Below are 15426 nucleotides of genomic sequence, written 5' to 3'. Positions count from 1 at the left end.
CAGAGCCACTGTCAGAGCCGGGTCCGGGGGATGGATGCCCCGGGGCTTATTGTGTCTCCCGTTCCTTCTTCCTGCTCGTTCTTCCTGGACGCCCCCCTCCCTCTCCTCTGTGACATCAAGCCTCGTGCTGGTGGGTGTCTGCAGAACTGGGAGCAAGCCCCTGCACTGTGCTCCCATGTCAGCCTCCTGGGTCTGTGTGTTGAGGCTTGTGTCCAATAATGCATGTGAAAGCATTTTCAAGAGTTTCAGCTACTGAGCAAAAATCTCCCCTATGAGGAAGGGCACGCATAAAGGATAGTCTTTTGGAAAGAGAGTCGGTGCCAGCGTGATGAGAGAGAGCAGTGAACACTGAGACCTTCATCTGGGAACGAATCTGCTGTTCGCTGGTGGTGTGAATAGAATATGAGGGAATCTTTAGCCACAGGGCCTCTCTGTCTGTTCCACTGAGATGCAGGGGTGAGGGAAGCGATAACTAGGGGCCTTTGCAGCTCGCGATTCTGAGTTTATTCTCCAACCAGAATAAAGCATGAAGCCTTAGACTGTTTCCAGGGTCTAGTCTTACTGTCAGTTGCTGTGATCAGTGCTAGTTAAATTTTCTGTAAAACGCACGTTTAGTCTTGGGGTAATGTTGATTCCAGAACAGACAGTAGGATGTTTTCACAGCTCTCGGTGTGCTATTCACCCCCCAGCTTAACTCTGCACATACGTTGTAGATGGATAATCGGTCAGGGTTAGAGTCACACCGCCCCCAGGTAACAAGTGTTTGTCTAGAGACACTGGAGACTCTGAACTGAAAGAAATATTCGGCCATTTTGTAGTTATGTGTTTTATTTAAAATTTTTTATTTTTTACGTGATTGTTTTTGCTGGGAAAGATTGAGGGCAAGAGGAGAAGGGGTTGACAGAGAAAGAGATGATTGGATGAGATCAATGGACATGAGTTTGAGCAAACTCAGAGAAATAGTAGAGGGTAGGGAAGCATGCTGCAGTTCACGGGGTCGCAAAGAGTCATACACAACTCATCAGCCAAACAATACAATTTTCAAAGATGAACCTCCCTTCACAGTTATTCCAAAATACTGACTGTATTCCCTATGTTGTACAGCATTTCTTTGTAACTTATTTTACACCTAATATTTTGTACCTCTTAATCTTTTAGCCCTGTGTTGTCCCTCGCCCCATTCCCTCTCCCCTCTGATAACCACTGGTTTCTTCCCTGTATCTGTGAGTCTGCTTCCTTATTTTCCCTAGTCTATTGTATGTTTTATTTTTTTAACTTTTCACTGGAGTATAGTTGATTTGCAATGTTGTGTTAGTTTCAGGTATATACCAATGTAGTTTTGTATTTAAAAAAAAAAAGAGATTGGATATTTTATTTGTCCCTCTTTTCTATATTAAAGGTTTACTAAGGAGAATATGCACGGATTTCCAATGTCTTCTTATTGAACCTGTTTACGGATAGATGTAGTTATACGAGATATGACATCACCAGAAAGGACATAAGATGAATGGGGCCTGGTATAACCGGGTGGTGTTGGATGTGGACGGGCACGGCGATGAAGACGGGCGTGCTGGAGTCAGGAAATCTGGGCTCAGCTCTTTGTGAGTTAAGCACCGGGCACAATGTCAGTCATACTGCAAGTACCCAGGAATTGCAACTGTTACTATTCAAGGTGCCAGGAATATACAAACATATTAGTAATCTCCCTATCACAAGAAAGACCACTGAACTCTTCTAGAGAAAGAGCTTTTTAAAAAAGAATGACCTCATTCCCCTTAACTTCCTTTACCCATGATGATCTTGTTTAGTCGCCAAGTCATGTCCAACTCTGTGTGACCCCATGGACTGTAGCCCCCCAGGCTCTTCTGTCCATGAGATTTCAGCTGAACCAAATGCTCTAGGCTTGAGTTGGATACTGAAGTGACATTTGCAGAAGCCCATTCTTGTTTCCTATTCTCTGCAAAGTATTTCCGGCAGAGGTCGCCTGGTCGTTTCCACTCAGGCCCCTGCTAGCAGAGCCTGAACGACCCAGGGAGGTATTTATGTGTATGGCTGCATCCCATGGGCATAAGCATCCGGTTTGTTAAGTCTGAGGAATCTGCGACTCTGAGCAGTAGTGCCAGACGTGTGCCTGTGCCAGCACTCTTCAGAGACCGAGTAAGCACTTCTTCACTGCCATGCCTACGTGTGGATTTTTGTTTTTTGTCATTGGATTGTGTGGTTTGAGTTTTTCTTATGTTGTAAACACATAGGTACTGTGGAGAAATTTTCTACCCTGGAAAAAACAGATTCTGAGTAGGCTTGATTTGAGTTCATCTTTTGCCCCAGAGCCAAGATGTCCTGATGTGGGGAAGTTGGGAGAGTCGCATGATTTTGGAATGAGACTTGGGAGGTAGAGGAATTTGCATCCATGCAGTGGTTCTGGACTTGGAAAACCAGTGTTATATTTAAAGTAGACAAACGTCTTGACTATATAGAACAAGATAAGCTAAATTTTAACTGTTAGAATCAGATTCCCAGGAAAGAAGACAGCACTTTAAATAATTTACTCTTTCCTCCTCTTTTGAATTTAAAAAGAATATCTTTTAAAACTAAAAAAAAAAAAAAAAAAAAGAGTATCTTTTAAAATAATTTCCGAAGTTTCAGAGAGAACCATGAGAGCATAGATTGGCAGCCTAAAAAAAAAGAGAGATCTGTGGTCGGTGCATTGGCGAACAAGGTTAGATACGTATGAAAGGCAATACATTCTTGAAATGTCTAGGAGACCGAAACACAATGATGGTAACTCTGTATAGATAACCTCCAGGTGAACTTTCCTGAATAGATACAGGGCAGCATAATTGGTGGTTTTTTCCTTAAGAATTAAGTTTGTTTGTTTTTTTAAATGGGCAACAGGAGCTTTGAAATCAGAGTTGAGAGTTAGGATACCAACTCTGCGGTCTGGGCCGACTATTTAATCTTTCAGCTTTTATCATTTTAAAAAACCATGAGGAGTAATACTCCCCTCAAAAGTCCTTGAGAATGTTCAACTGTTTCAGAGAGAGTCTACCACGTAGTAGGTGTTTATTAAATGTGAAATGTATTACATGATAGAGGAAGTAATTTAAATTCTAAATTTCAGTGGGAAAATACAGAAGTAAATATATGAAACCATTGTGTGATTCCAGGTGACTTGGCAGTTTTGAGGAGGTACTGTTCATTGTTTCCTTGTAGTCCATTGTTTGATGAGCTTTTCTACAAACACTTTCAACTAAACAGTGAATTTAAGGGATATTCAATACCTCAAAGAATTAACAACCTCTTAAAATGGCAGTTGAGTACGGCAATAAGGATCTGCTTTCATTTTTATTATCATTATTTACTGGATGTGATCCCATTATAATACAGTAGTTACTATTTATTTCTGTTACTTAACGGTGCCAAGTACTGTACCAAATGCTTTATAAATATCTCATTAAATCCCTGTAATAACTTGAGATGTACACATTATGGCTCTTACTATGTAAATGAAAAGATGAGAAAACACTCTTAATAATATGTCTAAACCTCCATAACTGGGAAGACTTAAAAACCAGGGTAGTACCTTTTCAAGTTATCATCTGTGCTTTGGAACCACCTAATCTGATGATGGGCTTCCCAGGTGGCTCAATGGTAATGAGTCTGCCTGCCAAGCAAGAGACACAGGTTTGATCCCTGACTCCGGAAGATCCCTTGGAGAAGAAAATGACTTGGTACACTATAGTCCATGGGGTTGCAAAGAGTTGCACACAACTTAGTAACTAAACCACCACCAGTTCAGTTCAGTTGCTCAGTCTTGTCTGACTCTTTGCAACCCCATAGACTGCAGAATGCCAGGCTTCCCTGTCTATCACCACCTCCCGGAGCTTGCTCAAACTCATGTCCATCGAGTCAGTGATGCCATCCAACCATCTCATCCTCTGTCGTCCCCTTCTTCTCCTGCCTTCGATCTTTCCCAGTGTCAGAGTCTTTTCCAAGGAGTCAGTTCTTTGCGTCAGGTGGCCAAAGTAATGGAGTTTCAGCTTCAGCATCAGTCCTTCCAATGAATATTCAGGACTGATTTCCTTTAGGACTGCCTGGTTTGATCTCCTTGCAGTCCAAGGGACTTTCAAGAGTCTTCTTCAACACCACAGTTCAAAAGCATCAATTCTTCTGCACTCAGCTTTCTTTATAGTCCAACTCTCACATCCATACATGACTACTGGGAAAACCATTGCTTTGGCTAGACGAATGTTTGTTGGCAAAGTGATGTGTCTGCTTTTTAATATGCTGTCTAGGTTTGTCATAGCTTTTCTTCCAAGGAGCAAGCATGTTTTAATTTCATGGCTGCAGTCACCATCTGCAGTGATTTTGGAGCCCAAGAAAAGAAAGTCTGTCACTGTTTCCATTGTTACCCCATCTATTTGCCATGAAGTGATGGATGGGCCTGGATGCCATGATCTTAGTTTTTGAATGTTAAGTTTGAAGCCAGCTTTTTCACTCTCCTCTTTCACTTTCATGAAGAGGCTCTGCAGTTCCTCTTCATTTTCTGCCATAAGGGTGGTGTCATCTGCATATCTGAGGTTATTGATATTTCTCCTGTTATTCTTGATTCCCGCTTGTGCTTCACTCACTCTGGCATTTCGCATGATGTACTCTGCATTAAGTTAAATAAGCAGGGTGACAGTATACCGCCTTGACATACTTCTTTACCAATTTTGAACCAGTCCATTGTTCCATGTCCGGTTCTAACTGTTGCTTCTTGGCCTGCATACAGATTTCTCAGGAGGCAGATCAGGTGGTCTGGTATTCCCATCTCTTTAAGAATTTTCCACAGTTTGTTGTGATCCACACAGTCAAAGGCTTTGGCATAGTCATTGAAGCAGAAATAGATGTTTTTCTGGAACTTCTCTTGCTTTTTCTATGATCCAGTGATATTGGCAATTTGATCTCTGGTTCCTCTGCCTTTTCTAAATCCAACTTGAACATCTGGAAGTTCACAGTTCAGGTACTGTTTGTTGAAGCCTTGCTTGGAGAATTTTGAGCAAACCACCACCATCTGCTAATAGGTTAGCTCTTTGAAAGCTAATTCACATACAGTTTATTGAGAGAATGGTGGGTCATTAGAATCTTTGAATCATTTCACGCCTAGTTAGGACTTGGGAAGATCCAAGGAATTGATTGCATATGTTCAGGGCCAATTTTTCTGAAACAACTTTTCTGGTGTTTCAATATAGATTTAGTCCATCCAAGAAAAGTGGAATGACTGTGGGATGACTATCATTGTTTCTCAGCCTTGACTACACAAAAGAATCACCTGGGTAGCTTTAAAATGCAAATCACAGAAAAACAGAACCACTCCCACCCCCTCCAAAAGCCCAAAACCCATTCTTAGATATATTCCCTCCATCAGTTTTATAATTGACATATAATGTTGTTTTAGTTGACGATGTACAACTAATTTGATACGAGTATATATTGTGAAAATTACCCCCGTAAGTTTAGTTACCATCCACCATCACGTCACATAGTCACACAATTTTTTTTTCCTGTGATGGGAACTTTTAAGACTACTCTCTTAGCAACTTGCAAGCATATGATATAGTACTGGTAAGTATGGTGACAATGTGGACTTTACACCACCAGAACCTATTTATTTTATAACTCAAAGAAGTTTGTACATCTTGACTACCTTCACCCATTCCCGGAGCTGCCTCTGGCAGCCACCAATCTGTTCTTTGTTTCTATGAATTTGGCTTTTTCTGAGCTTTCTTTCTTTCTAAGAGTCCAGTGTAAGTGAGATCATATGTGTCTTTGTCTGACTTAATTCACTGAGCACAGTGCCCTCATCCACATTGTTGCTTGTAGCAGGGCTTTCTTCTTCTTTATGGCTTAGTAATATTCTCCTTGGAAGGACTGATGCTGAAGCTCCAATACTTTGGCCACCTGATACAAAGAACTGACTCATTAGAAAAGACCCTGATGCTGGGAAAGATTGAAGGTGGGAGGAGAAGGGGACGACAGAGGATGAGATGGTTGGAAGGTATTGCCGACTCTATAGACATGAGTTTGAGCGAGCTCTGAGAGTTGGTGATGGACAGGGAAGCCTGGTGTGCTGCAGTGCATGAGGCTGCAAAGAGTCAGAAAGGACTGAGCCAGTGAACTAACTGAATATTCTCCTGGATGCTCTGATGTAAACTCAACTGTTTCATATCTTCTGGATGCCCAGCCCTGGGATGTCTTGGATCAGCCCCCCAGGAATCTAGGAGTCACACCCCTGGGTCCCGATTTGCTTGGTCGTTGGCTCTGCAGACTGGGACTGCTCTCACACCGTACTCCCCACGCCCTTACCCTGTGTGGTGGGGGAGGTAGGGGATGCGAAACGGGTCAGCATCCACATCATTCCAATCAGTGCGATCTTCCAGGAAGGTCTGCTTAGACGGTTATCAGCTCTCCAGCACTGTTTCTTCGAATATACCCTTTCCACTGTTTATACTTCGGGGATACTGGCTCTGTGTTGTTTGATTTCCTGTTCCAGTAACATCCCAGAGGCAGGTGCCATGTTTGTAAAGATTGAACATAAGACCGCAGGCTCTTCCCAACGTTGGTCACACACAGATGCTAGTTTCTTTTCATGGGATCAAGTTTCCCCATCTTTTCTTCCCTCTTTCACCACTGTCATCCTCTTCACCACCTAAATTCTTTCCTGTTCCCGTCACTCTGCAGCCTTCCTCAATTACAGTGATGACACATGGCAGTAAAGCCAGCTGTGCACAATAGTGTACACAGAAGGGCATTTTTTAAGGCAGATAAGTAGTTGCTATTTGCCAGAGCACCCTATTGGAGCACAAAGTCTGTGGAAATATGGTATTAGCAGGTTACCAGTTGGAGCACAAAATTAAATTTTCACAAGCAAATATTTGTCCATAGTAATTTAAACCATTTTTTATTCCATTTACACATGAGGGGGCAGTATGGTACTATAAAGCAAAAGCTCTGTTGAAATTGTTTATTTCTGTTGGTATATGATAGCTTTTAGATGAGAAATTGTAGATTGTGAATATAACTCTGACATGTTGGATAGCTATTCAATGTGATACATATATGTGGTACTCTCACTTGTATATACAGGTCATACACCTATTTTTATTCACATGCATAAATAATAATCTCTGTGCAACAAGGGGGCTTTCACTGAGTGCCTTTTATTGTGTAGTTTTATATTTATGGTTTATTTAATGCTAGCTGACTTTCTCCAAGTATCTACATTTAGAACGTCAGTGCTCTGGAGATACAGTGTCTGTTAGGGTGATGTCTAAATGTTTTATATTAAGACTTCGTTGAAGGCTGAAAGGACTCCAGTGTTGGGGATGGGAAGCTTCTGAACTCAGGTCTTGGCAGCAATGGAAATGTTATTATAAATCACCTCTGTGATATGCTTCCCTTTATGGCACAGTTTGGCGCTTCCCAGGTGGCACTAATGGTAAAGAACCCTCTTGCCAGTGCAGGAGACTAAGACACATGGGTTTGATCCCTGGGGTGGGGGGGGGAAGATCCCCTGGAGGAGGGCAGGGCAACCCACTCCCGTAGTCTGGAGAATCCCATGGACAGAGGAGCCTGGTGGGCTACATACAGTCCATAGGGTCACAGAGTCAGACAAACGACTTAGGATGCACTCATGGTGCAGCTTGCGATTCTCAAAGAAAAAAATTTGCTAAGAAAAGAATCAGCACATTTTAATTAATGTTGTTGTTGCCGACAGATGAATGACACTGTAGATAATGAAGGTGCTGATATTCTAGGTTTCAAAAATAGAGGGGAAATATTTAAGGGAGGTTGGAGGGTATTAAACAAATTGATTAAACATACAGAGCATTTTATGAAAAATGTATGTGGACCCCGAAAGGTAATTTCATAAGCACAGGGTATTTTTAAATGTGTAAAAAATATTTGCAGTCCCATGTTTCTGTTTATGTAGTTTGAAAAAAAAATTGAAACTAGCATTTTGGCATAAATATAACCCTGTGTGAAATTGAATGGGATATTTGTTTTTAGTGTTTTATCCTGGTTACTTCCTTTGCGGATGAAGAGCTGTGGTATTGTCTACATCTGGTGGAGATAATTAGACTTGTTTAGTTTGGGCATGACTCTATTTTGAAATATAATGATTTGATGTTGCTTTTACTTACTGTTAATGAGAAATTTTATTTTGAAATCTTCTGTTAAAAAATAAATACAAGATTTATGACTTATGCCCAAAATTTAAAGGCATGGATTTTTGGCTCCAGCAGCCCATTTTGGATGGACTCCAAATCAAATGTTGTTTGGGATTGGTATACTGTTGCAAAACCCAAGTTTCTGTTCATGGAAAACAATTAATGTCCTTTGTGTTCCGATGGCAGATTTTTAGGACCCCGCCTGATGCCACATTGCCTGAGCCAGGCCCCCTGTCAGCACCCCCAAATGCTCCGCCGAGACAATCGAAGAGGCCGGGCCAGAGGACTAAGAGACCCGTGGCCGTATATAATCTCTGTCTTGAACTGGAAGATGGTAAGATGTTCGTTACATTTTTCTTCTATCCTTTGTCCCCAGGGCAGGCCATCATTTCCCATCCTTTGTGTTTTTAGCTTCCTTCTACCCTTAAGATTATAATTTTTTTAGATTAACAGGGAGGGTAAAGCTTGTGTGTCAGGGAGAGCGTGCAAAGTTTCAGTTTGTGTTTGTCTTTGTTATGCACGGTTCTTTTTCTACTTTGAAAAAGACAGCTTACATTTCTATTTTGGGAGGCTTGTGTGACCTCCTGTGAGGTTACGTAACCCTGAGACAAATGGAAGAGGAGCTGAAGTGAAAGCAGCTCTTTTGCGAGAGGAGCAGATCCTGTCTGCTGTTCAGGGCATTGAGGTCAAAGGCGCAGGGCACGCTTGCACTGGGTCTGTGCTTCGCACCATCCTTGCCCCAGGTTTCTGACTTTCTCCTGAGGCAGGTGTCTTATCCTGTGGCAGAGGTGGCAAAGTGACCACGGGTGGGGCTCGACTGAGTGGACCAGGCTACACTGGGACTCTGATCAGTGGAAGCCCTCACTTTCCATCCAAACCACCCTGTTCCAGCTCACTGTTGCTCAGCAGTTGCCACCTGTCTCAGTATTGCCACCTGTCTCAAATTGGAATTTTAAACAGTGATCCTTACAAAACAAGGCTGTGAGCTCACTGGACACACCCAGTTGCTGATTTGTAACCATGTGGTCATTGGTGTGGAGGATAAGATTGAAACTACCAAGGTTTCATTGGTTTGGAGGTATGAAGTGATTGTCAAAGGGAGGGCAGAAATGAAGATAGAAACAAATCCAGTACCTCCATTGTAAGCAGCTGTATAGCTGATATCCAAAGATCCAAGCCAGCAAGTGACATGTGTCTTTAACTCCCAGGGGGTCTGTGCAGGAGGACTAAGGCTTTCCAATATTCTTTTAAAGTATTTAAGACATCCGTGCATGTGATACAAGTGTTAGCTTTACAATCACATCCACATTTTGCAGAGTAAGGGCATGATTTGTTGTGTTATTCCCTTAGTCGTGTCCAACTCTTTGTGACCCTATGGACTGTAGCCTGCCAGTCTCCTCTGTCCATGGAATTCTCCAGGCAAGAATACTGGAGTGGGTAGCCATTCCCTTCTCCAGGAAATCTTCCTGATTCTGGGATTGAACCCAGGTCTCCCACATTGCAGGCGGATTATTTACCATCTGAGTCACCAGGGAAGCCCTCTGATTTAAAGCAACCTCTAGTTTCAGAGCTGCCTTTTAGTCCTTAGTTTGAGCTTCTGAGTCCAGCTAACTTTGTATCCTCTCCTCTTTTTTTTTTTTTTTTCCCTCACATTCACTGTGTCTACAGAGTTGCTAATAAGGAGTAAAGCTGACTGGTTTGAATTGCACCTTGACTTCTATCTCACTTGTCCTCTGGTGGAAGTGTTAAAAGATCAGTGAATGAGGCAAATGTTGGAAAGTAGGTGGGGGAAAGAAATCAAGGTGACACGAAACAGTACCTACACAGGCTCATCGACTTTGAGCAAAATCAAATTGACTCTCATTTCATAAAAGGAATGACCAAGGAGGGACCTTTGGTTTTAGAGTTGCATCTACTTGGGGGGCAGGTATTTTTAGCAATTGAATCAGAGTATCCAGTCATGTGAATATAGTTTACCAATCTCTTGGTCACTGGGTTCTGAGTGATTATTATTAATGGATAAGAAACTGCTGAAGTGGTATTTAGCATATTTTTTATGGATATATTCAAAATGGTGTATAATCATAGCTTTTCTGATTTTTAGGCTACATAATAATTATTTAAAAATTTTAATTATAAGGAAAAAGATTGACAGATATTTAATTCCTTTAGTCTGTCTTTATATTCACTACTTATATGATGTTTTAATCTACATTTTGTCTTTTTATAAACTTTATGTTAATTCTTGATTTCAGCCTTTGTTTTTTTTTTTGAATGTTGTTACACTCATAAAAGTTCCTGATTTTGGTCATGGAGTGATTTTATCTCACAGGTCATAAGATAAAGCAACTAAAAACTGTTATTTATCTTCTCCCCTCACTCCAACTATTTGTAGCTCAGCTTTAGTGAAACTCAAGTTGTGTAAAAAAGGATTGTTTCAGAGAGAACAAAGTGGGAGCCATATTCCGCATATTCTAAAAAAGGAAATAAATGAAGAGGTGGTGAAAATGCTTTTGAAAGGAAGCATACAGAAAAAGGATACTAAAGAGCTTTGTTATTGATTACTTAGCATACTGAAAACTCTACCCTTTCAAAAAAAAATCTCTTATCACCAGAACTAAATGTTTTTCAGTAGTCTGAGTCATCTAATTGTCAGCTCTATTTGGAATTTTCAAAGTTTAATATTTTTATGCATTTTTTCTTATTCATGGTCATTGGGTCACTTCTCATGTTTATCTAGTTTTGGTTACAGTATGTGTTATAGCCACCTTTGGTTGATTTATTTTTCCAAATTATTTGGTTGAGTCTAATAGAAAATTTAAATGCAAGTGTGTTTCTACCCTTCCCCCCACCCCATTTATCTACTGTAGTACAAGTTAGATTTAATGAAGTCCAGTACAAATTATTTTTGTTTAAAGTTAGGGAATTTATTTGCCAAGATTCAAGGAATTAGTTTGGATGACTAGGGATTTTATTTTTCTTTCTTTTTTTTTAAACTTTTTACTGGAGTATGGTTGCTTTGCAGTGTTGTGTTCTTTGAGGATTTTCTTAAGCTTTTTTGGTCACAGGTTTGGTATTTGAGTGAAGTGGTTTGTAGTATGTTATTTCTTCTGCATGCAGTAGGGTGTGAAAATATAATATGTGATGTACAGAACAGCCAACCTTGGAAAACACTTAGGATTGGTTTCAGTTTAGCATGTAGCAAATCAGAAAGTCATTATTACCAGTCAGCAAGCCTGATGGCATGAGCGGAAGTAGGGTAGGCTTGAAAAGCGGAGAGTCCTGGCTTCGCCTGTGTGAACTAGGAGAGCCACCCTCTGCTGTTACACGTGGTTCTTTCTATGTGTTTTTAATACCCGCCCCTGCAAATTTAATTACACATACTTAGAATCTTTACTTTAGCAAAGGTTTAATTGGCATTGGCACGTTTAGCCATATTGCATATGCAGGCTCATTATTTTCCTTTGTTAATATGTGATTTAATGGTATTAGACTTGTTATTTGCAGAAAACTTTACAGTTTAGTTTCCTAAGGATCTCTGTTGATGATTAATATGAACTGCAATGGATATAGTATCTAGCTAGATTTCTAGAGCAACTGTTAAATCTATTCTGAAATTCTTATTATTTTGTAGAAGCCATATTGTTCACTTTAATATAGCATTTTATAGTCTCAAAACCTTAAAGCTGAGTAGCTTTAGCTAAGTCAGTGAAATAGTGAAATATAAGGTAGGCTGCTCAATGCTAAAAAGTAGATCAAAGGCTCCCTTTTATTTTATTCTCAACTTATGTTCCTGTGTTTTTATTTCCTCAGAAGTGGTAGTAAAGTAACTTTAAAAAAGTTAATGTATGTTGTGTTTTTGTTTTCACCTGCCCACTCCAAATTTATGTCCTTACTACCTCTTTTTTAATTATATGGATTTCAGATGTACATTATTTTGACATCTGTATACACTAGAGGTTAATCACCACCACAAGTCAGTTATCATCCATCACCATACAGTTGACCTTCAACCGTTTCATCCACTTCCCAACCCTCTTTCCCTCTGATAACCACTAATCTGTTCTCTGTATCTGTGTATTTGTTTTATTTTGTTTATTTGTTTCGTTTTTTTAAGATCCCACATGTGAGTGAAATAATATAGTATTTGTCTTTTTCTCTCTGGCTTGGTTCATATAGCAAAATACTTCCAAGGTCCTTCTTTGTTGTCGCAGATATCAGGATTCCATTCTTTTTCATGGCTGAGTTACATATATACATATGCAATATACAAGGTACATATGTATACATATCCATTCATCTGTCAGCGCACACAGGTTGTTTTCCATATCTTGGCTGTTATAAATAATGCTGCAGTGAAAACTGAGGTGCATGTGTCTTGTTGAATTAGTGTTTTTGTGTTCTTCAGGTGAATACTCAGAAGGGGGATAGCTGCGTCACGTGGCAGTTCCATTCATCTCTTGAGGGACTGTTTCTTTTCCCTGATGGCTGTAGCAAGTTACTGTCCCACCAGCAGTGCCCCAGGGTTCTCTCTTCTCCACAGCCTCTCCAGCATTTTCTTATCTTTAGTAACAGTCATTCTAACAGGTGTGTGGTGATATCTCAGTATGATTTTGATTTGCCTTTTCCTCATAATGGGTGATGTTGGACATCTTTTCAGGTGTCTTTTGGCCATTCCTATGTCTTCTTTGGAAAGTGTTCGTACTCCCTGCCCGTTTTGAAGTTGTGCTGATTCATTGCCTTACTTTTGGCTGCCCCAGGTCTTCGCTGTTGCCCATGAGCTTTCTGTAGTTCAGTGACTCGGGGTTCCTCCTCTTTGCGGTCCGTGGGCTTGTCATCGTGGCGGCTTCTCTGGAGGAGCACTGGCTCTAGGGCATGTGGGCTTCAGGGGTTGTGGCTCATGGGCTTAGTTGCCCCACAGCATGTAGGGTCTTCTCAGACCAGGGATCGAATCTGTGTCCCCTGCCTTGCAAGGCGGCTTTAAACCACTGGACCGCCAGGGAAGCCCTCAGCCCGTTTTTAACATGGGTTGTTCTATTTGTTTTTTGTTTTTACTGTTAACTTGTATGAGGTCATTATATTTTTGACATTTTAAAGCCTTACTGTATATGTGGTTTGCTCACATCTCCTTCCATTCTGTAGGTTGCCTTGTCATTTGTTGATAGTTTCTCTTGCTGTGCAGGGTTGATATAGTCTCATTTGTTTGTTTTGCTTCTGTTTCCCTTGCCTTTGGAGTCAGATCCACAAAAAAATTAGCTATGACCAATGTCAGTGAGTTTACTGCCTATGTTTTCATCAAGGTATTTTATGGTTTCAGCTCTTACATTCAAGTGTTTAATCCATTTTGAGTTAATTTTTGTGTCTGGTCATTCTTTCGCATGTGGCTGTCTCGTTCTCCCAGTGCTGTTTATTGAAGAGACTGTCATTTCTACATTTTATGTTACATTTACAATTATGTTGTTCCATAACTTAATTGTCCATGTGTGTGGAAGTTTATTTCTGGAATCTCAGTTCTGTTTTTTTTGACCTGTGTGTCTGTTTTTGTTCCAGTACCATTCTGTTTGGATTCCTATAGCTTTGTAGTATACTTGGAATAAAGGGAGTATAACACCTCCAGCTTTGTTGTTCTTTCTCGAGATTGTTTTGGCTATTTGGGGTCTTTTGTGGTTCCATACAATTTTTGGAATTTTTTGTTCTGGTTCTGTGGAATGTGCCATTGGCATTTTGATAGGGATTTCATTGAATCTGTAGATAGCATGGATATTTTAGCAATATTTTTCTAATCTGTGAGCATGGAATATCTTTCCATTTGTTTGTGTCTCCTTTGATTTCTTTCCAGTGTCTTATAGTTTCAGTTTATAGGTCTTTCACTTCCTTGGTTAAATTGATTACCAGGTATTTCATTATTTTTAATGCAATTTTAAATGGGATTGTTTTCTTAATATCTGTTTCTGGTAGTTTGGTGTTAGTGTATATAAAAGCCACAAAATTCTATATATTGATTTTGTATCTCAACTTTAATGAATTCATTTATTCTAACAGTCTTGTTTTTGATGGAAGCTTTAGAGTTTTCTATATATGGTATTATATCATCTGTGGGTAGTGACAGTTTTATTTCTTCCTTTCTAGTTTTGATGTCTTTTATTTCTTTTCTTACATAATTATTGTGACTAGGACTTTCAGTACTGTGTTCAATAAAAGTAAGGTGAGAGTGGGCATCCTAGTCTTGTTCCTAATCTTCAGAAGAAACTTTCAGCTTTCCACTGTTAGAATATGATGTTAGCTGTGGATTTGTCACATATGGCCTTAGTTATGTAAAGGTTCATGCCCTTTACATGCACTTTGTTGAGAGTTTTTACCATAAATGGATGTTGAATTTTGTGAAACGCTTTTTTTGTCATCTGTTGAGATGATCATATGGTTTTTATTCTTTAGCTTTGTTAATGTGATGTATCATATTGATTGATTTATGGATGTTGAACCAATCTTACATCCCTGAAATAAATCCTAATTGATAATGATGTAAGATCCTTTTAATCTATTGTTGACTTTCATTTGCTAATATTTTGTTGAGAATTTTTTTCATTCATCAGGTATTGGCCTGTAATTTTCTCTTTTTTGTGGTGTTCTTATTTGGTTTTGGCATTAGGGTAATTCTGGCTTCACAAAAAGTATATGAAAGATTTCTCTCCTTTTCTTTTTTTTTTGGAAATGCTTGAGCAGGCTGGGTTTTAAATCTTTGAGTGTTCTGTAGAATTTGCTAGTGAAGCCATCTGCCTGGGTTTTTGTTTGTTGAGAGATTTTTGATTACTGTTTCAACCTCCTTGCTAGTAATTGATGTAGTTTAGATACTCTCTTTCTTCATGATTTAGTCTTAGAAAATTGCATGTTTCTAGGAATTGATCCATTTATTCTAGGTTGTCCACCATTTGTTAGTTTATAATTGTTTGTAGTAGTTTTTCACGATTCATTGTGTTTCTCCAGTTGTTACTTCCCGTCTTTCATCTCTGATTTTATGCAGTTGAGTCCTCTCTTTTTTTCTCGGTAAGTCTAACTAAAGGCTTGTCAGTTTTTGTTTGTCTTTTCAGAAAACCAGCTTGTAGTTTCACTGATCTTTTCCATTGTTTTTTTCATCTCTGTTTGATTATTTTCACTCTATTATTCCCTTCCTTCTACTGACTTTGGACTTTGTTCTTTTTCTAGTTTCTTTAGA

General features: G+C 39.7%; 1 protein-coding gene across 2 annotated transcripts in view; it reads left to right on the top strand.

Annotated features, from left to right (window-relative positions):
• ARHGAP10 (Rho GTPase activating protein 10) overlaps window positions 1-15426 on the top strand; it is a 215870-nt gene that overhangs the window by 145416 nt on the left and 55028 nt on the right. For both annotated transcript variants that reach the window (XM_010840774.1, XM_010840773.1), the window contains exon 12: window positions 8400-8547. In XM_010840774.1, the coding sequence (XP_010839076.1) occupies window positions 8400-8547 (148 nt within the window). The remainder of the gene's footprint in view (window positions 1-8399; window positions 8548-15426) is intronic.

This window comes from Bison bison, unplaced genomic scaffold (genome assembly GCF_000754665.1).
Source record: "Bison bison bison isolate TAMUID 2011002044 unplaced genomic scaffold, Bison_UMD1.0 scf7180017864146, whole genome shotgun sequence".
Classification (NCBI taxonomy): Eukaryota; Metazoa; Chordata; class Mammalia; order Artiodactyla; family Bovidae; genus Bison; species Bison bison.
Note: the sequence above shows the minus strand (reverse complement) of the source record. Positions and strands in the feature narration are given on the sequence as shown.